The 22,281-nt window shown below is 41.0% G+C and overlaps 1 protein-coding gene across 3 annotated transcripts in view; it reads right to left on the reverse strand.

The window, feature by feature from the left end:
• sdk1a (sidekick cell adhesion molecule 1a) overlaps positions 1–22,281 on the reverse strand; it is a 932,616-nt gene that overhangs the window by 553,684 nt on the left and 356,651 nt on the right. For all 3 annotated transcript variants that reach the window (XM_043711904.2, XM_043711902.2, XM_043711903.2), the window contains exon 4: positions 8,579–8,726. In XM_043711904.2, coding sequence (XP_043567839.2) covers positions 8,579–8,726 — 148 coding nt within the window. The remainder of the gene's footprint in view (positions 1–8,578; positions 8,727–22,281) is intronic.

Genomic DNA, 22,281 nt, shown 5'->3' on the forward strand with positions numbered 1-22,281 from the left:
CTGCCATGCCCCTCCAGTGAATCCCACTACCCTCCTTCCTACTTCATCTGACTTGGAATCCTACCACCACCACGGCCTGCAGGTGGTAGACTCCGTGACCTCTCCATGCCTCTTGACAATCCTGACCTTGTTCTGTTCACTGTTGGTTCACCCATATATCCCTCTGATGATCATTCCCTTGCCCATTTACATGGTTGTTACTCCCTTCAAAATGCTAGAAGCCTGCGCTCTCCAAACCAGGACTTCAGCCCAGGTTGCTGAACTCTTTGCCCTTACCTGTGCATGTATCCTTGCCATGGGAAAATCATTAACGTTTATACTGATTCGCGTTATGCCTTTGGGGTGGTTCATGACTTCAATATTTTGTGGAAAAATAGTGGGTTTATTACCTCATCCAATAAATCTATTCAACACTTGACTCATATCAACAACCTATCCTGCACATGTTGTGGTTGTCAAAATGTGAAGCTCATACTATCTCTAAGGACGAGGTGACCCCGGCAACGCTGCCGCAGATGCTGCCGCCTGTGAGACCCCTCAGACACACACACGGTCATGGTCCATGTCTTCGTTAAGATACAAGTCCCCTCCACCATTGACCTTGCAGCAGCTCTTCAGGTACACAACATGGCTGCAGAGGTACAACATGATTTTTGGGCTTGTGTTGGACGGTCCACTGATGACTTAGGCGGCATTCTTATGGTAGAGTGGTTTGTCCGCGGACTTTCTTCCATACCCTTGCCTGGCTGGCACATGGGCAGGGGCATGTAGGAAAAGGAGAGATGTTACATCACATTATCCAACAATGGTTTGCTCCCGGGATATCTACTATCTTGAAACAAATAGCAGAAACCTGCATTATTTGCCAACAGTACACTAGAGGAAGAACAACCGCACATTTTGATCATCTACCTATCCCTGAGGGGTCATTTGGAACTTGTAGATTGATTTCGTCCATATGACTCCCTCAGGAGGGTTTAAATACAAACTGATCATACTAGATATATTCTCTAGATGGATGAAGATATTTCCCACTAAAAGGGATGATGCCCGAACATTAGTAAAATGTCTTATGAAAGATACAATCCCACGATCAGGAATACTAGAACAAGTGAATAATGACAGGGGTATCCACAGTAACAGCACTGTGCGCAGTACAGTATTGGGGTTTGTGTGCAAGGTTCATATTCACTATCAACCCCAGTCATCAGGAATAGTGGAACAAATTAACGGGATGCTAAAAAATACCCTTGCAAAGACTTTTAGAATTTAGATTAGATTCTCTACAGTGTGGAACATGTCCTTCGGCCCACCAAGTCCACAATGATCCTCCGAAGAGTAACCCACCCAGACCCATTTCCCTCTGACTAATGCATCTAACACTATGGGCAATTTAGCATGGTCAATTCACCTAACCTGCACATCGTGTCATAGAGTCATAAAGATGTACAGCATGGAAACAGACCCTTCGGTCCAATCTGTCCATGCCGACCAGATATCCCAACCAAATCTAGTCTCACCTGCCAGCACCCGGCCCATATCCCTCCAAACCCTTCCTATTCATATACCCATCTAAATGCCTCTTAAATGTTGCAATTGTACCAGCCTCCACCACATCCTCTGGCAGCTCATTCCATACACGTACCACCCTCTGCATGAAAAAGTTGCCCCTTAGGTCTCTTTTATATCTTTCCCCTCTCATCCTAAACCTATGATCTCTAGTTCTGGACTCCCCGACCCCAGGGAAAAGACTTTGTCTATTTATCCTATCCATGCCCCTCATAATTTTGTAAACCTCTATAAGGTCACCCCTCAGCCTCCAAAGCTCCAGGGAAAACAGCCCCAACCTATTCAGCCTCTCCTTATAGCTCAAATCCTCCAACCCTGGCAACATCCTTGTAAATCTTTTCTGAACCCTTTCAAGTTTCACACCATCTTTCCGATAGGAAGGAGACCAGAATTGCACGCAATATTCCAACCGCAGCCGAATCAATGTCCTGTACAGCCGCAACATGACCTCCCAACTCCTGTACTCAATACTCTGACCATTAAAAGAAAGCATACCAAACGCCTTCTTCACTATCCTATCTACCTGCGACTCCACTTTCAAGGAGCTATGAACCTGCACTCCAAGGTCTCTTTGTTCAGCAACACTCCCTAAGACCTTACCATTAAGTGTATAAGTCCTGCTATGATTTGCTTTCCCAAAATGCAGCACCTCGCATTTGTCTGAATTAAACTCCATCTGCCACTTCTCAGCCCATTGGCCCATCTGGTCCAGATCCTGTTGTAATCTGAGGTAACCCTCTTCGCTGTCCACTACACCTCCATCTACATCTTTAAGTGGCCTGAAGCCTACCCTATTACCCTGTACACCCTTCAAAACTAGGATAATAGAATCACTAGTCTAACCCCATTTCAAGCTCCGAAGGGAAGACGTATGACTACTGGTACCCACCCCCTCTGTCTACATCTGAAATAGCCCTGATTTGGGTAGATGAGAAAACCACATAATATGCTCAAGCCCTGAGCGAAGTGGCCCGGGCCAATCATTCAAAGGTAATAGAGGTCATGCCAAAACCCCATGGGTCAAACACACACCCTTTTACACCTGCAATTTAGTGTATGTTAAGTCTCTTAAAAATGGCTCTCTCTCTCTCCCCCCTAGGTGCAAAGGCCATATTAAGTGTTACTGACAAGCCAAACTGCAGTTAAATTGGAAGGACGCACACGACCAACTGTAAAATACATAACCCCACCAACTCAAGCAACTACTAAAGCAAATGACGAGAACCCTGTGGATGCACTTCCTGGTGCAAATGACTGAAACTCGATACGTACGGCCTTGTGATGGGCGTGCCAAAAGTACCTGTCAATTGTGTAATGATGACATAATGGGATATGTCGTACCTCGCATCAGAGTTTTGGATGGGTTGGCTACTCCTGTGAAGCCCACAAGATCCCTCACTGGATTTCTCACCTGGACAGGGATGTCTTCTCCTCCTAACAGAATCTATCTGTATTCCCAAGAATTGGGCAAATTAAATACCAATTATACTGCTGAAGTCCTGATTAAGATCAACGCTGAGCTAGTTGCAGTTAGGACAGTGGCCCTTCAGAAATGCTTGGCCTTGGTTTTTCAATTATCCAAGGAGGGTGGCACTTGTGTTGTTATTAGGGCAGGAATGTTGTACCCACATACCTAACAATTCTAAAAATGTCTCTGATTTGGTGACTCACATTTGCTCCTAAGTCAAGAAAGTAAGCACACCTTTTGAATCTGGATGGTCTTTTGACCTCGCCTGGCTGGGTAAGTAGGGATCCTCCTTAGTTATTGGGCTTGTCATCTTTACTATCATACTCCTGATACTTTGTTATCATATCGAGAACCACAGGCTGTTGTTGTGCACAGTTTGCTCCTACCACATTTTCTGCTCCAAAGCCAGTAATCATCTACCGGACCGTACCCCATGATGACCCTCATGATGAACAAGTGTGTATGAGTATGCACCCTCTTTTTTTGGATGAGCCACTTTCCTAAACTTAGGTGTTGATCTGGAAGATCAACAAGGAGGCAAATGTGGAAGTAGTAAGAACTTGACATACTGCTGCATGATGGGATACTTGACCAAGGTAAAAGGTGACCTTTTAATTTTCACACACTCCCACATTTGATGATTACACGGAGACAAATATTTTGCAATCGTTTTAGCCGAGCTTTTATTCATAAGCCAATAAGGAATATAATTTAATAATTTAGCTCTGATAATATAGTAGGATATTCCAATAAGAACCGTGCTGACCTGTATTTTAAATAACTATTGTCTGATGGTTAAATTTTACACTGTATTGTTGATATATTATCCTGTAAAGATTAAGCCTCAGAAAATTGTTCCTCAAAGTGTTAGTCAAAAATTCAGTTCAATACTCTATTCCCAAAACTAATTGAAGAATGTTTACTCTCAGCAAATGTTTTTTACACAAGGAATTTCTAGAAAATTACTAAGTATTATGTTAGCAAAGCAATGAAATTATTAATGATTAGAAGGCATACTTGAGAAGTAACAATGCATTTGTATTGTCATGAAAGGTGTAAAACAAAACCAGCTAATGTTGTTGATTCTTTGCACGAGTCTCTGATGTATGGCTTTAGTCAGGATAATCAACAGGCAGCTCCCCAAAGGAAGGTTTAGAAAAATGGAAGAATAACTTACATTTTCCTAAAGTACCACAATCATCAGATGAATTAAACTACCGGCAGAACAGTCAGAAAGCAGGTTAATGATTGCCTTCACAAGCATTGTGCAGTGCATCACATTCAGTAGAATTGTATACATTTCACTGTTGGAAATTATGTCAAATGTTAACAGAAGTATCAAATGCAGCCAAATATATGCAGGTATAAAAATCCTGGCACAAATCCATTGTAACATTTGTCATTGATCCTAACAGAGTATGTGAGTTTTCTTTTAATCCATCCATCCAAATCAGAATGTTGATGGGGGTTTAATGCCATTCATCAAGGAACAATGATTAGATTCTCTTTTGTTGTATGAGTGGTGCAAATGTTACTTGCCACCTGTAAGCCTTTAGAGATGCACCTATCAAGAAAACCTTGGCATGCAAGATAGAAGAGAGCGAGGTGTTTCAGTCTTTCACAACCCACCATACTGAAAGACAATAGAGCTGCACTAGGCCATTCGACCCCTCAAAGCTGCTTCACTATTCAATATAAACATGTCTGATCTACCTAGGCCTCAACTCCGCTCTCATGCAGCTCCCTATAATTCTCAACTCCCAGTTAATATAAAAATCTATGTTCCTCCTCTTTAAATATTTTCAACAATCTATCTTCCACCCCTCTGGAGTGAAGAATTCTACACATTAGCTGCCCTCTGGGAAAAGCAATTCTTTTGTATCTCACTTTTAGATGAGGGTCCCATCATTAACTACGACCCCTAGTTTGAGATTCCCCCACATGTGGAAACTTCTTCTCAACATTTACTCTTTCTAACCCCTTCAACTCTGCTCTCATGCAGCTCCCTATAATTCTCAACTTCCAGTTATTACAAAAATCTATGTTCCTCCTCTTTAAATATTTTCAGTAACAACATTTCACTGTTCTTAAATTCCAGCATCCTCCAAGAAAGATCAAATTTCTATTTGTCTTTTCAGTTAGTTGTTGCGCCTGCATGCCAACCTTTTCTGTTTCACGTACAAGAATATCCAAGTTTTGCTGTGCTGCACTTTCTTGGAGAATCTCTCCATTTAAATAATAGTTTTTTGATTCTTCCTACCAAAGTACATGACCTCACACTCCTACATTAAACTCCATCCATCAACTCATTTTTTTTCTGCTGACTCAAGCTATCTATATCCCCTTGCTAATCCCTTATGTCTAAATCACAATATGCCCTCTCAACTATTGTTGTATTGTCCAGAAATAAACACTGCCCCTTCCTCCAAATATATCTGGCCATAAGACTGATCCTTGTGGCATTTCACGAATTACATCTTTCCAACCTGAAAAAGAGCCATTAATCCCAACTGTCTTCTGCGTTTTAGTCTATCCCCAATTCACAGTTACACATTATCCCTATTATCAAGAGCATTTATCTTGTCAACGGTCTTTCATAGTCATAGAGATGTATAGCATGGAAACAAATCCTACGGTCCAACTTGTCCACGCTGACCAGAAATCCAGAACTAATCTAGTCTCATTTGCCAGCACTTGGCTCATATCCCTCTAAACCCTTCCTAATCATATATCCATCTAGACGCCTAGTACTCAAAATCTAAATATACTACATCTACTAGTTCCCCTTTCTCAACTCCACTTGTTTTTCTTCTCAAAGAAAATTGCTCCAGGAAGTTTGTCTAAGTATTTACTTCCAATCTTGATCAAAACATTTTTCCATTTTTAAAGGATCCAGCAAATGACTGCATCACACAGGTCCAACCCTCACACTGCCCATCATGTCAGCCATCCTCACTAACTGCATGAATATTTAGTTCTTCATCTCACACTGTGTCCTGAAATCCCAGGTCAGGGTCAATAAATTCCCAGCAATAATTACCATGCAGGAAATCAGGTTTAGGTTAATGAAAGCTCTGATCCAAAATATGCATCCCAAAAAAAATAGCAACAATTGCCAGAACCTAATATCAGGCTAGACTCCAATATAATTTTCAAACTTCAACTGCACCAAAACATGCTTACAGTGCAAACATTCAACTTCATTTCTTTTTATTTACTGGTTTAAAAGGTTACATCCAATGTTATGCAGTAAGGATTTTAAAATGTCACACTCTGAAAAAGCCAAAGGTCTTCAGGAGATTTGTCCATCTTCTAGACCTGATCACCTATTTCAGAGGCCTTGTGACCAATGACAAAGATTCTCATCACTGATATTGTTGCAATAACATCACTAAAGACTTCAAGGACAGTTTCTTCTTTGTTGAGGAAGTAAGTACTATTAGAACCCTTGTTGATTTTTCACCATTTTATTTTTATTCTTTTAGTTTAGAGCTGTGAACTGGGAATTGTGAGCTGAAGATGATTTGTGGACTTTGGGAAACAGTTTGCAGTAAAAGGAAAAACTTGCCACACAAGCTTTTGTTTCTTTGTGAGGCCAGACCTGGAAGTTAGTTGCAGGCCGATTCTTGATTACTACAGATACAGTGATCCCAAGAAGAGTGCTGTTTAACCAAATATCCACTCCCTACATTAAGTCACTTCATTCATCTGATGACTTACATCTGAAACGTCTCTCAAGTTTAGCTATTTATTTCTCTAAACAGGTTTAAATTTCAATTTGCAAAAGGATCAAGGTTACATTAATGAAAAGAAAATTTACCCTTATATAGCACTTTTCACAATCACCAGAAGTCTTTAAATACATTACAGTTCTGAAGTATTTATAGTTCTTGTTATAATGTAGGCAGAGGCTTGCATTTTAGCAGCCCTTCAGGAACAGGGCTGAGAGGTCGGAAAGCATTTGTGTTGTACCCAACACATTACACTGATGTGAAGTTCAAGTAAAGTTTTATCTGACAAGCCGCAACGTACCCACCGTTTTAAGAAGTATGAACACTGCAAGTAATGAGCAATATAGTGTATCTGCATAAAACTATAACAGTAACACATAACTGGCATATTAGTCTCTTTTGGAAGGCTAAGAGAAATTGCATTGGGGAATCACTGGCAAGTCTCGGATTCAGTCAGATACTCTGTTTAAAGTTGATTAATCCTGTGTCTAAACAGCTGCAGGTGCAGAACTTTATATGAAGCTTCACCACTAATGCCCTTCATCTGCTAGAATTTGCAAGAACTCAACAAGTGGTTGAATTTAAATATTTTGTGGTGGCAATCTTGCCTACAGTTGGCTGACAGCCAACGCAATGCTGGTGTGAATGCTGACAATGTTGCAAATCTTCAGCAATTCTCAACCTCAGCATTACCATTACCTGTATTCCCTTCAATGGACCACTTAATCTATCTCTGAAATTTGCCTTTTGATGCTGCCAGTATAATTCATTTGTTGCAGGCCTCTGATCATCAAGAGATCAAGTCACAAGCGAACAATGGCAAGAAGAGTTGCATATCAAGGTTGTGGAAGAAGAGGATCAAGAGCAAAGACAGGGGTTGGCTTTTAGCAGCTCCCAATCGTAACTCTGAATACTCTGGTAAGGTATTGACCGCCTCTGAAGGAGGGCAACCATTGCTTAGTTAGTATCAGTGTTAGCTGATAGGAGTATTTCTGGGTCCCAAAATAATGGCTCCCCTTACCACCACCAAACTCAACATAAGGGTGAGTAAAATATTCCATCTGATATGTTTGTTCTTAGCAATTATTTCTGTAATACTTTAAGATGTCTTAAAACTTCAAACATTTTTCTGGAGAAACTGAAATAACAATAAGAACCCAAAGTCACAATCATTGCAAGAATCCAAAATTTAGCACAATCATTACAACTTGAGAATTGTGCAAGCAGAATTCAGGCCTGAATCATGTAACGAAAACAGAGAACTTCCTTGGAAGCTACTCCTAGTCTGTCAACCATAATTGGAAATGCAAAAGAAATTCCACACGTGCATTACTTCTACCATAGCTTAGTGATGTTAGAGCAGAGCTCAGGACAGATTTCTGACCTCAACATTAGTTTTGTTTTTATAATACACTGAAATCTGATAGAATGGAAACAAACCATTGGTTAAAAATATAATGTTTCTTTAACTTAAATAGTTAAGACAGATATGAACATTGATCTTAGATAATAACTGTCAAGTACCCTCCTTTACTCACCCCTGCCAAGACTCTTGACTAAATTGCAGTGAAGAAATGCAATTTAATGTGGTGTATTTTTCTGGTGAAGTAATTGATGGAAAATTTTAAAGAGTACATTGAGCCCTGCACACAATTCATGTTTTTAGCACACAAAGTTCAAGCCACTAGTGTGAATTCTTAAAATAAATTCTTTACATTAGCATTAAGGAAATTTCCACAATTCTACCATCAATTTATTTAAAACAAAAATCACCACTGACATGTTAACAGTTAAGAATACGTTCACTCACACTCTGTTGCTTGGGATAATCTTTTGGCCATCACGAAACCATGTCATTTGTGGTTGTGGGTAGCTGCTGATGTCTGGAGATTTTAGCACAGCAGCCTGACCCTGCGACACTGTAATCCGTTTGTTGCCTCCTTCAAAATTTCCCATGTCTACAGGAAAAAGGAAGAAGTTCCAAATGACAAAAATTACTAAGAGACCATGAGACCTACACTACTTCTGTAATTAAAACATTAGGGACCAAACTAAACAGGACAAGAAAGTGAAAGATATTCAAATAATATTTACTCTTGCAATGCATGGGATCAACTTTGTAGACTACTACTTATAAACAGCATCGCAAGTGTCAAAGAACAACTATCATGTAATTCTACTCACTTATTCTATTCATTTTTCTTCCCTTTCTTTGGTACTGTATTCCATCCCCAGATTAAGAGGACCAGTTATTAAAATGCAGCTTAAGCAAGCAATGCTTGATTCTTCTCCTTCAAAGGATAAAACTATAGAACTGCACATACATGTCATTTTTCCCTAAAATGTACCAGTATACACAGAAATTGCAGACTAGAAAATGAGCATTTCATTAATGATTCGAGTTGAGGTATTCATTGTTAGTCCAAATCTATATTCAATTTATAAAAATAATTTTTATTTTGTGAATAAGTGAAAAACTGAACAACCAAAATTAAGTGTGTAATTCTTCCATATTTACCATTGTGTGAGTAACATTTGTTCTGTTTGCTTAAGTGTTTGAATTGTCACAAGTGGACATTAAAATCTTTAATTTAGAATTAATACAGTAGTGAATGTTATGAGGTCAGCCAGATGGACCTCATAGAATAAGTTCCCTTGTTGGCTTTGTTAATCTGGTCCAATCAGGAAGCCCTGGCTGACAGATTATAAATAAGTGTCAGACATCTTGTCGCTCTGAAGGAACTGGATCAGTGTCAAGAACTTTCCACGGGTTAATAAAGGGTGACTTGGTGTTAGTATACCAGCCTCTCGAGAGTTATTTCACTTTCTCCAGGGTGAGGGAGTCCAAAACTAGTGGACATCATTTTAAGGGGACATCAGGGGCAGCATGTTCACGCAGACAGTGGTACGTGTATGGAATGAGCTGACAGAGTGAGTGGTAAGGCTGGAACAATTTCAACATTTAAAAGGCATCTGGATGGGTATATGAATAAGAAAGGTTTAGAGGGATATGGACCAAATGCTGGCAAATGGAACTAGATTTATTTAGGATATCTGATTGGCATGGACGAAGTGGACCAAAGGGTCTGTTTCCCAGCTGTTTCTCTCTATGACTCTATATAATCGCATCTTAGTTTGATTTTTCAAGTCAGAAATTATTTGTCGAACATAGGAAACATTACAATAATTCTAGCATTTAAAAATTAGAACAAGGTCATTTTTCCATGACATTCTAACCTAACTATTTACCCTTGAATCCATGTTGAATTTAAACTGTTAACTTCAAACTTGGTCTTGAAAGTGAAATTCTCCTTAATGCTGCTTTGAGTTTCAGCCAACATTTCGTAGAGCTGACAGATTGCTAATTTGATTAAATATGACCTATATTTATATTAAGTAGCCATCTGCTAACATATCCATGTCCTTTATTAAGCACGAAGTTTCATGAATACAAGTAACTATAGCTGCATTTGGATTTCTCTCCCAAGTGTTACGACAAGGGTAAACCTTCCTGCTTACTTTAAATCAGCAACACAGAAAATATTTATCCCATGCAGTAATCTGTGAAAATCCGAGAGGCCAAAAACTATTTAAAGTAAAAATTAACAACTTTGTTTGTTCAAGTATTAACAGAGAATAATTAACTAACAACTATTTACAACTCCTTCTTCTAACTTGTCTTTTACTTTCGCTTCTGTAATACTAGTCAGATAAAACCCCAAATTCAGGTTTACCAAAAATACAAATTTCAAACCAGCCAGCGGTCGAATCTTCTTAATATACCTTCCTCTGTAGACTAGCTCTCCAGGTCGGTGTTGATATTTTCCTCTGTGCAAACTCCTTCTCTTGACAGGTACCTCTCAGACAGTTCTGACTAGCAGCCTGCATCTGTTGGTCTTTTGGCAATTCTCTCCCAACTTCAATTTTTCCTGGTCTTGTACCGTCCAAAGCATCGGATTGTAAGACTGGTTTTTAATATTGTCAACATATTAAATTCAAACTTGATTGGAGTTTGATATTTTTGGGGTATATAATTTAAACTGATTGGCCTAATTAAAATTTGTTTTTGTCTCTAGGCAACCAGCTACCCTAGCTGCTGGACCACATTTATATTTTATCTTATTCAGAACACTTAGTTCTGTCAGGTAGTTCTGCTAGCTTTTAACGCTCTTAAAAGATACAGTACACTGACATCTTCACAACACAAGCTTAAATCACTCACATATTTCAGAACAGTGACATTTAACTGGAACTCTAAGTTTATGCATGAAATTTAATACATCATGTGATTGTAAAAACCTTACAGTAATTCAGTCAACTAAAAGCAGTCATATTTTCACATTATTTTAACTTGGTATATGGAGACCTCCTTTGAGAATCCTGTTACCAGGAAAACTGTCAATGCTCTGTCATAGCGTCATAGAGATGTACAGCATGGAAACAGACCCTTCGGTCCAACCCGTCCATGATGACTAGATACCCCAACTCAATCTAGTCCCACCTGCGAGCACCCGGCCCATATCCCTCCAAACCCTTCCTATTTATATACCCATCCAAATGCCTTTTAAATGCTGCAATTGTACCAGCCTCCAACACTTCCTCTGGCAGCTCATTCCATACACGTACCACCTTCTGCATGAAAAAGTTGCCCCTTAGGTCTCTTTTATATCTTTTCCCTCTCACCCTAAACCTATGCCCTCTAGTTCTGGACTCCCCGACCCCAGGGAAAAGACTTTGTCTATTTATCCTATCCATGCCCCTCATAATTTTGTAAACCTCTATAAGGCCACCCCTCAGTCTCCGACGCTCCAGGGAAAACAGCCCCAGCCTGTTCAGCCTCTCCCTGTAGCTCAGATCCTCCAACCCTGGCAACATCCTTGTAAATCTTTTCTGAACCCTTTCAAGTTTCACAACATCTTTCCGATAGGAAGGAGACCAGAATTGCACGCAATATTCCAACAGTGGCCTAACCAATGTCCTATACAGCTGCAACATGACCTCCCAACTCCTGTACTCAATACTCTGACCAATAAAAGAAATCATACCAAACGCCTTCTTCACTATCCTATTTACCTGCGACTCCACTTTCAAGGAGCTATGAACCTGCACTCCAAGGTCTCTTTGTTCAGCAACACTCCCTAGGACCTTACCATTAAGTGTATAAGTCCTGCTAAGATTTGCTTTCCCGTCTAGGGACCTGGTCGGAGGGGTGAAGGAGACAGACACAGAGACAGGCCTGATTCTTTCTCCATGTGCCACTCTTCCATTGGTCTAAACAAAGTTTGAATTTCAATGGGGAGGTAATATTGCCAAGTATATCTAAAAAACTACATATAGCTTAGCATTAGAAACAAGTCAACCAGCTGATTAAGTGACAACGTGAGGAACTACTTTATTGTGAACAAAATTTAGTCAGGCAAAGACACAAAAATGAGGAACAAAAGGTTCGAAAAGATGCAAACACAACCAAGTGCTCCACGTGTTGGAAAAAAACCAAAAGCTCTGCACAGTATCAACATAAAACTACCTGGCCAATTAACAGTTAAATTCAAACAAAAGTAAATCTTAAATGGTGCAAAATGTTGCTCAGTTGCCTCAGTCATTTGGCATACAAGTTATTGCCACTGGTCACCACATTACCAGAACAATGTGGATGCTTTGGAGAGGGTACAGAAAAAGTTTACCAGGATGTTGCCTGATACAGGGGATTTTAGCTAAGATAGGTTGGATCGACTGGGTTAGTTTTCATTGGAATGCAGGGGGTTGGGGGGGGGGGGGGGCACGAGCTGATACAAGTTAGTAAGATTGTGTACAAAGTTAAAAATCACACAACACCAGGTTTATAGACCAACAGTTTAATTGGAAGCACCAGCTTTTGGAGCACTGCTCCTTCATCAGGTAGTTTTTAAACTTTGTACACCCCAGTCTAACACCAGCATCTCCAAATCATTAGTAAGATTGTGAATGGCATGGAGAGAGTGGAAAGTATGAGGCTTTTTCTCAGGGCGGAGGGGTCAATTACTAGGAGATACAGGTCCAAGGTGAGAGAGGGGAGAGTTGTGGGGGGGATTCAAGATGGCAGCAACCCAGGAGGTCTGAATCTGCAGAGCTTTGCCCAGGACCCAGGCAAAGTGGGGTACCTACCCTCTCCTCACTTTTCAAACTACTAAAAATAGCTTTTCCCCAACAGCTAAAGTCATTCTGCATCAAACCTTTGCAGTTTGATACATTTTAAAATGACCAAAGGTAAAGGACCACTGAGTTTGCAACAGGCAGAGACCCCTCCCCTCCTCCTCCCTGCAGCAACAGATGTGTCCGCAGCCACCCCAGGGGACTTACCTGTAAAGGCGAGCCTGATCTCGGAGTTTGTAAAGCTCAGAGAGAAGATCGACGCGTCACTGAAGAGACCCGGTCCAGGTGGGAGTCGATCTCAGTCATACTTCTGCAGTATGACCGAGAGACCAAGAACCTCGAGCAGCATGTTGGAAGGGCGGAGCAACGAGCCGCGGCCTCCGAGACCACTGTTGAACCCTTCCTTGGTCAGTTCTAGGCTCTGGAATGTCAAGTCCGAGCCTTAGAAGAGCATATCAATGACCTCAAAAATCAAGGTCATCGGAAAAATATTCGGTTGCTGTGCCTTCCCGAACGGGAGGAGTAAGGCTAGCTTGTTGACTTTTTAGACCAATGGCTCCCACAACTGCTGAAGCTGGAGTCCGAGTTAGGCCAGGTGTGGTCTCCCCATCGGGTTGCTGTATGCAGGCCTGGTTTGGACCAGCGTCCCCGCTCAGTCCTAGTGCGATTTCAGCACTACAGGGAAAAACAAATGTTCCTGGAGGCCTCCAGAGTTTTGGGGAAGGATCCCCAAGCCATGGTATACAAGGAATCCAAAATAATGCTGTTCCAGGACTTTTCTCCGATTGTGGTATGCAAGAGGAAGGAGTTTGATGAGATAAAGAAGCATCTGAGGGCTTTAAATATTCAATATTCCATGCGATACCTGGCAACGCCGCGCTTCAATCATGGAGGGTCTGTGCATAAAATTGGATCGCCGGAAGAAGTAAAATAATTTTTGGATGCTCTCAAATAGACTGATGGACTTGAATATATGGACAATTACTTTATTTTACCCCCTTTGTTGTCTCCTCCTCCCTCCCCCTTTCTCTTTTCCATCCTTCCTTGGGGGGGTTTGTTCTTTCTTTGAGGTGTTGAGGTGTCTTTACCCCAAGGGTAGAAATTTTACTTTTTACTCTAACCCACATAAGTATCATACCAGAATTGATATGTTTTTTTGTCCCCTCAACCTTCCTGAATTCAAAATGTCTTGTAAAATAGGGAATATAACTATATCAGACCACGCAGCAATGTATATGGAGGTCAAGACTAGTGATGACAAGGTGGGTTCCCGACATTGGCATATGGACCCTTTCCTATTGAACGATAGTATGTTCATCGAATATTTCTCGCAGGAATTTAAAATTTTCTGGGGTATGAATTCAGGTACAGCCAGCAACCCATCGGTGATGTGGGAGACTGCTATGGCATATGCGTACGGCTTGGTTATCTCATATTCTGCGACCCGGAAAAGACAAAAGGGAGAACAACAGCATCTGCTTGAGGCTCGCCTGAAGGCAGCTGAGACAGCATATGTTGATAGGCCCTCCATTACTAAATTACAGTGGATTACAGCCCTCAGGGCTACTTTGAATGCTGCACTTACTCAAACAGCAAAGAGGGAGATACTATTTGCAAAGCAGAGATTATTTGAGCACGGCGATAAGCCGGGCAGGTATCTAGCAGACCTTGCCAGAAAGAAAAAGGCTCCCCAATCCATTATGTCTATTAGAAAGGGTGCTGGTACCTTGACTTGAGATCCTAAAAAGATCAATGCAGCCTTTAGAAAGTTCTACTTCAAGTTATATAAGTCGGAAGGCTGTGAGGATAGAGCAAGGAAGATGGAATCTCTTTTAAAAATCTGGCCTTCTCGGGCTTATCCTTGGAGCAGGTGTAGCTTTTGAATGCCCCGCCCGACAACCCAGGAAGTCCAGGAGGCGGTGAGGCAGCTCCAGAGCGGTAAAGCGCCCGGACCAGACAGATTTCAGGCTGAATTCTGTGAAGAATTTATACACGAATTGGCCAGACCAACTATAGTCAGGTCAGGGTAGCCTCCCGTCCTCCCTGAGAGAAGCAAATATCCCTCTCATTCTTAAGAAAGGAAATGCCCCAGATGACTACTTCGTACAGACCTATATCTTTATTGAATGTGGACTTTAAAATTCTCTCAAAAAGGTTGGCATGAAGACTGAAGAGGGTTTTACCATTTGTTATAAAAGAGGATCAGACGGGGTTTATCATGGGTTGCCGATCTACTAATAACATTAGAAGATTGTTAAATATGGTACAAGTCTGCTGCAAGGAGCGATACCAGGATTAGTCATCTCCATAGATGCAGATAAGGCATTCGATCGGGTAGAATGGCCATATCTTTTTTAAACTATGGAACAGTTTGGCATTGGAGAGGTCTTTCCCAAGTGGGTCACGGTATTATATCACAACCCTAAAGCAGTGGTGATTACCAATGGCATAAAATCGGATAGCTTGAGTGTTGACAGAAGTTGTCGTCAAGGATGCCCTCTCTCACCACTACTATTTACACTAGTGATTGATCCTCTGGTGGAAGCCATCCGAACTGACCCTAATATAACAGCCCCGGAGGTAGGATCGGGTAAGCATAAAATCACTCTTTATACGGACGATGTCCTTCTTTTCCTAAATGACCCATTGATATCTGTGCCCCGCTTCATTCAAGTGGTTAACTTATTTGGTATGTTCTCAGGTTACATAATTAACTTTATGAAATCAGAGGCTCTGCAGTTAGGAGATCTTACCAGCATATCCAATTTTCTGGATGGATCCCGATTCCCCTTTCGGTGGTCACTGGGAGGTTTACTCTATTAGCTATTTTTATTACCCTGGTATTTGGACAGCTACGCAAAGCTAATTATACACATTTATTAGAGCAAATATGCAGGACCTCCAATGCTGGGAAGATCTCCTGATATCCTGGCTGGGAAAATAGCTTTGGACAAGATGAATATTCTACCTCGCCTATTCTCCCCCATGAGAATGCTTCCTTTGATGTTGCCGAGACAGGCGCTGTGTAAGCTTTGTGTTTGGCTTGGCTCCTTTATTTGGAATCATTGACGGCCCCTTATTAAATTAGATAAGTTGCAGCTCCCACGAGTAAGGGGAGGTCTAGATTTTCCGGATTTCAGGAGGTACCAACTGAGTTCTTTGTTATCATATGTGGCTGATTGGGTCACTTTGTGACCCACAATCAATTTGGTTGGATATTGAGGGGTCCCAAGCAAAATGTTCCCTCATCATCTATTATTTATGGATAACATAAGAGTTGTTACGGATCTTTGTAAAAACCCAGTTGTATTAAATACAATCAAAGCTTGGAGGATGATGTGACAGGATGAGGGTAATTCACAAAGAAAACCTCCCCTTCTACTCATATAGTGGGAATGTTGGGATTTCAGCTAGGCTTGACTGATGGTGGACTTAAAATTTGGGAGTCCAGAGGCATCACTTGTTTGGGAGATCTGTTTGATCGGGAGGTCATGATGTCCTTCAAACAGTTGCATCAGAAGTTCAGGTTGCCTAAAAAGGACCTTTTTCGATATTTTCAAGTACAAGATTTCATACAAAAAACGACCACATTGATGACAAATCCGTACAAATCAGATATGGAAAGGAGTGCGCTTCGGCCAATGGGTACACCCTCGGTCAGTACTCTCTGCCACTCGCTAGGTAATAAGGTATCAAAGGATATGGAACAGTTATATTAAACCTGGAATCAAGAATTGGGGATGGAAGTCTCCTTAGAGATGTGGGAGGATATCTGGGAAAATGCCAGGAAGATCTCTATCTGTAACAGAACTCAGGCTATTCAATTGAAGATACTTCATAGTGCTCATATGGCACCAGAGCGTCTTGCAAAGTTCAAGGTAGGAGCATCCCCAATGTGCCCTAAATGTAAAATAGAAGTTGGTACTCTCACTCATTGTCACGCGCCATAAGATTCGTAGATATTGGGACAGTGTAGTGAACGCCTTGGCAAAGACTTTGGGAACGGAGATTGGGTTGAACCCAGTGTCTTTCCTTTTGGGCTTTCCAAATTTTCCTTCTCTAGATGTAAATGGGAAGAAACTATTTATTATCCTTTCCTTTTGTGCGAGGAAAAATATTTTAATAAGTTGGGTATTGGAAAGTCCCCCGGGACTTTCGAATTGGCACAGGATAGTTATGGAATATATTACCCTTGACTTCCTTATGAATATGGTGCACCAATAAACAGAATTATTTTACAGAACATGGCAGCCCTTTTTGAACTACACCGATGCAAATGTATCAGCCATACGGCCTAGGGCCTTTTTTAGCCGTGAGGATGATGTTTGTTGGTTCGGGGGCCCCTGGTAGGAAGAATCCCGTATAAATACGAGTTTTGTTGTGACTTGATATAATTTTATTCTGAATGTGTACTTATTTATTTACTTACCTTTTCCCCTTTTTTTGTTGTCAGTCATGTACGACACTGTGGTTTTTTTTATATATAAAGTTTTCTTTCTTATGTCTTATTCTGTGTTTCGGTAGTTTGTAGAGAAGATTAGTAATTAATTTTCTTAATTTTATATTGGTGCTGTTATTATACTGAAAAGTGGAAACACTATTTTATATTAATTTTGTAAAAAATACTCAAATCTTCTTCTTTTCAATAAAAGTATTTACCAAAAAAAAGATGTGGGAAGCAAGTTTCACACAAAGGGTGGCGAGGTGCCTGGAACATGCTGTCAGAGGTGACGGTGGAAGCAGACACAATAGCAGCATTCAAGACGCACCTGGACAAATATATGAATGGAAAGGGAATAGAGACATACAGATTCTGTGAGTGAAAACGGTTTTAGTATGGAAGAGTTAAATGTGTTGGCACAGGCTTGGAGGGCCGAAGGGCCTGCTAATGTGATGTTCCTTCTTTGTCCCTGCACCAATTATGGCTGTCTAAATTCTTTTTATCTGGACACCATGATGATTGATTCTAGATTCTCTTTCAAGAACTCTCAAGTTGTATCAATGAAGAGCTCTCCCTTTTGGAATGCTCCATTTGGAGTCATGCAATCTCCAAGTGAGTTTTCAACTCTTAAATTTTGATGTGAGGGGTTTCACAGAAAAGAGAAGGCAAATGCAGTTTCTACTCAGGCATGTAATTTTATCGTGTTCAAATCAAATAGTTTTACAAACTGACAAACTAGGTCCTGTGACCCGTCTAAAAGTGCTGCAGCCTTGGCACCTCCAGTTGGTCAGCTTGTGCACTTTCCGAAATGGAACACTGTCTCCTACTGCATTCAGAACCCGTGGCTATGGAATGTGCCTTTTTTCCCAAATTTCCATGGTATGGATATATTGTTGAATAAAAAACATATTTTGTTTAAGCTTTTCACCTTACATCCATCAGGACACGTGCAAAAATACCACTCTGAAGGGGAACAGCATTTAGTATGCATGGGAAATATTGCTGATAGATTGGTAGTGGACACTAATTAGTTAAGGTCTTGCTATAGAGAATTCGCCACTTTGGTGAAGGCTGACAGTTAACTGTCAAGCTTTGATTCAATTTCACCCACTCACCATCCTTTGTGTGAAATACTTCCCTCACAAATTTTCCCCTCTCTCACCTCGGACCTGTGTCCCATTGTAATTGACCCCTCCGCCCTGAGGAAAAAAGTCTCCTCTCTATCCATGCCATTCTCAATCTTACAAACTTCTATCAGGTCTTCCTTCAAAACTCCTGCGTACCTGTGAAAACAAGCCAGTCTGTCTGATCTTTCTTCATAACTAAAATCCCCCATTCCAAGCAACATCCTGATCAACATTTTTTGTACCCTCTCCAAGGCATCCACAATCCTCTGGTACTGTGCTGATCAGAACTATATGCAATATTCCAAGTGTGGCCTGACTAAAGTTCTATAAAGCTACAGCATAACTTATCTTTCCTCATACTAAGTGCCACTACCAATGAAGGCAAGCATGCCATAAGCCTTTTTTAACTTCTTTTCGTAAGTTTTATATCACTGATTTGTGTGTCCCAAGGTATAGAGGAATTGAAGGGTGAGTTCACAGTAGTTAGGTTTCAATGACCACCTTCGAGGAGAAGGGCAGGAGGTAAAGATTCAGAGAGGCTTAGTAGGTCACAATATGGTCTCCTTCACACTGATGACAGCAAACATAGACTGGGTGGCCGCTTCGTGGAACACCTCTGCTCTGTCTGTAGGAATGACCCTGACCTCCCAATCACATAGCATTTTAATAAACACCATGCTCTCATGCTAACATTTCTGCCACTTTTCAGTTCTGAAGGCAGCTCTCACCAGATTCAAAACGTTAATTGTTTCCCTTTCAACAAAATGCTGCCAGACCTGCTCAGTTTCTCCAGCATTTTCTGAGTTTGTTTTAGGGGACTGGTAATGAACAAACCCAGTAAAATAATTATAGAAGTAGAAAGAAAAATATAATTTAATTCTCAGCTCCTAAAAAGCTTCCCTAAGTGGGAAGTCATTTGGATAGTCAGGAGAACTGTTGACTTTGCTTGATTAACAAGATAGCTCTTCTGCATTTCCCTATTTCCCATTATAAATTCTTTTGTCTCTGCCAGGAATGGACCCACATTTGTATTTGCTAACATTTTCATTTTACAGAACTATAGAAATTTTACAGTCTTTATTTGTGCTTCTTGCTAGTTTACATTCATATTCTTCCCTCCCTTTATCAGCTTTTTGGTCCTCCTTGGCTGAATACCAAAATTCTCCAAACTCTTATTTCTACCCAAACAGATTCTACGTCTTTTTCTTTTGACTTAAGTTCCTCTCCTGTTAATGTACCCTAGCCCTTATTTTTAGCACCACTCTACTTGCTTTTCCTTTCTGCCTGTCATAAATATCAAACATTCTAGAATATTCAGTTCTGAGCCTTGATTTTTTTTTAAGTCACAACCCCATAATAGCAATCAGATCATATCCATTTACTTCTTTGTGTATCATCAATTGTAACCTTGTTATAGATGCAGTCTGGTTTCAGCTAGAATATTGTTATTCTGCCTTTTAAATCTATTTGATGCTGGCATTTATTTCTACTGCCTTCCACTTTTCTCACTACCAGCTTTGCTTTACTCTAGTCTGAATTCCACCTGAAACTTTCAGCCAGAGCAGTGTTATAGAATGTGTTAGGCACACTGGAAATCTGGATGTGGCTAATTGCAATTTTAAATAGTAAATCAAAAATGACTAACAGATACCATCATTCTGTCTGTCATTTTAATAAACACATCCACTTCATGGCAACTTGAACCTCTGTTGTGCAATGCCATTAAAATAATCAGTGGAAAACATAGCACAAGTGTATTTTGAGCAGACTTTGTGCATTTTCTTCTTGGTAACTTATTAGTTACCTGCTGAAAAAGAGTGTTACACAGGTGAAAAGATTGAAATTCTCTGGGACATTGACTACATAATAACAGTATTTTTGCCTTCTCAGCAGCAATAAGCAGAGGGGTTCACTGCTACTGAGGACTCTGCAACTTACGAGGAGCTCACTTCAGCTCAAATTTGCAGCAGTGTTCTCCAATCCTCCCTGACCCCAACACATTGATTGACCCATTGGGGCCTGCTGAGTGCCTGATTATTCAGAGCTACTTCTACGGATTTTTTCACGGCTGTTCTTAGCAGGTATGTAGCCCTTCAAATAAACAGAAATATAAAAAAACACTCTGGAGCCTCCAGCACCCTGAATCTTACTACTACCCATCTCAAACCCAGCTCCTTCACCTGCTCAGCCCTGACATCTTTATCCCACTTTAATGTCAGACAAAAACTAGGCAATTAAGGTAGCGTGGAGGGTGAGAAATGGAAATTGGAGTGTTCCGATGATATTGGAGAGCTATGATCAAAACTAAATGAGAAAACTTCTCCCTATCTTAAAAGGAGGACCCCTTCTTCTTAAACCAAGTCCTCCAATTCCAGTCACCTCCGCAAGTCGAAACATGAATACTTAGGAATTAGGAGCAGGGGTAAGGTAATTTTGCCCATTGAGCCTCTTTTGGAAGGGTTGCCATTCTTTCAACAACTAGCCTGTCAAGTCCTGTGATGGTTTCCTATGTTTCAACAAGACCACTTCTCATTTTCCTAAACTCTAATGGATACACAGTGCACAGTAACAGTAGTGTGCACCATCTACAAGATGGAACTTTCAAGACTCCTTTGGCAGTATCTTCCAAACCAGTGACCTCTACCACCTAGAAAGTCAAGGATTGCAGACACATCAGAATACTAGCACCTCAAAAGTTCCTCTCCAAGTCACATGACATCTTGACCTGTAACTACATCATCCACCCTCATCATGGCCAGGTAAAAACCTTAAATAACCTCCCAGACAGCATGTGGTTGCATCCACAGCACAGAGACTGCAAAGGTTCAAGATGATAGTTAGGAATGGGAAGTACATTTGGGTTTTGTCAATGACACTTGCATCCCCTTTAAAAAAAAACTTTAACATCGAAGGAAATCAATGCACGTGAGAAATGTATGGAAATTTAGAGCTTGCATAGATGTTCAGCCATGATCTTACTAAACTGGAGGAAGAACACCTCATCTTCCGCCTGGGCAGCCTACAGCCCAGAGGACTCAACATTGAATTCTCCAATTTCAAATAACCTCCTTTCCCTTCACTTCCCCCAGCTCCCTACCCAGCTTTCCCCCTCCCTTCCACTCCCCGCAGCCACCTACCGGATTCATTCCTCCCATTGACCAACCAGGTCATACCCTCGACCTGTCTTCATCTACCCCACTTCATCACCTTGTCCCCGCCACTCCGTTTATCTGTAACTCTCCTCACACCAACCCTGAATCTTGAAGAAGGGTTACACCCAAAATGTTGACTCCTCCACCTCCTGCTTGTCTACGTATCATCTTATGAAATGGCAGAGTAGACACATGAGACCACATCTGATCTTCATATTTTTGAGAATCAGGATGGTTGTACTTAAAAAACTGAGGTGCATCAGGATGAAGAATATGGGATGGCTGGATGGAGAAGACAGGCATGGCCTTATGGAGAACAGTGAATGTGGATGCAAGGGGAGTAGGACTGATAGAGAGTAGGAAGCTGAGACAAGGAGAGGGGGAACAGGGGAGGAGCAAGACACAAGTGTTAGATGTAGAACAAGGGATGGAACCAGATTGAGAGCAGTGGAGTGACCAGAAAACCAGAATCCAGAGTGAATTGAGAAAGAGACGACTGCACCTCATGCACAACTTAGTATTTTTAGCGATCAATGTGAAGTCCAAACGCTGCAAAAAACCGCTTGCTAAAAGCCTTAATTTGTAGTCAGACGAATTGTGTATGGCACACTAATTCTAGAATTCCAAACTTTGGGCAAAATGAAATATTGCAAAGTTTCAC

This window comes from Chiloscyllium plagiosum, unplaced genomic scaffold, assembly GCF_037043375.1.
Source record: "Chiloscyllium plagiosum isolate Xiang-an unplaced genomic scaffold, Cpla_swu_hap1 HiC_scaffold_20, whole genome shotgun sequence".
Taxonomy (NCBI): domain Eukaryota; kingdom Metazoa; phylum Chordata; class Chondrichthyes; order Orectolobiformes; family Hemiscylliidae; genus Chiloscyllium; species Chiloscyllium plagiosum.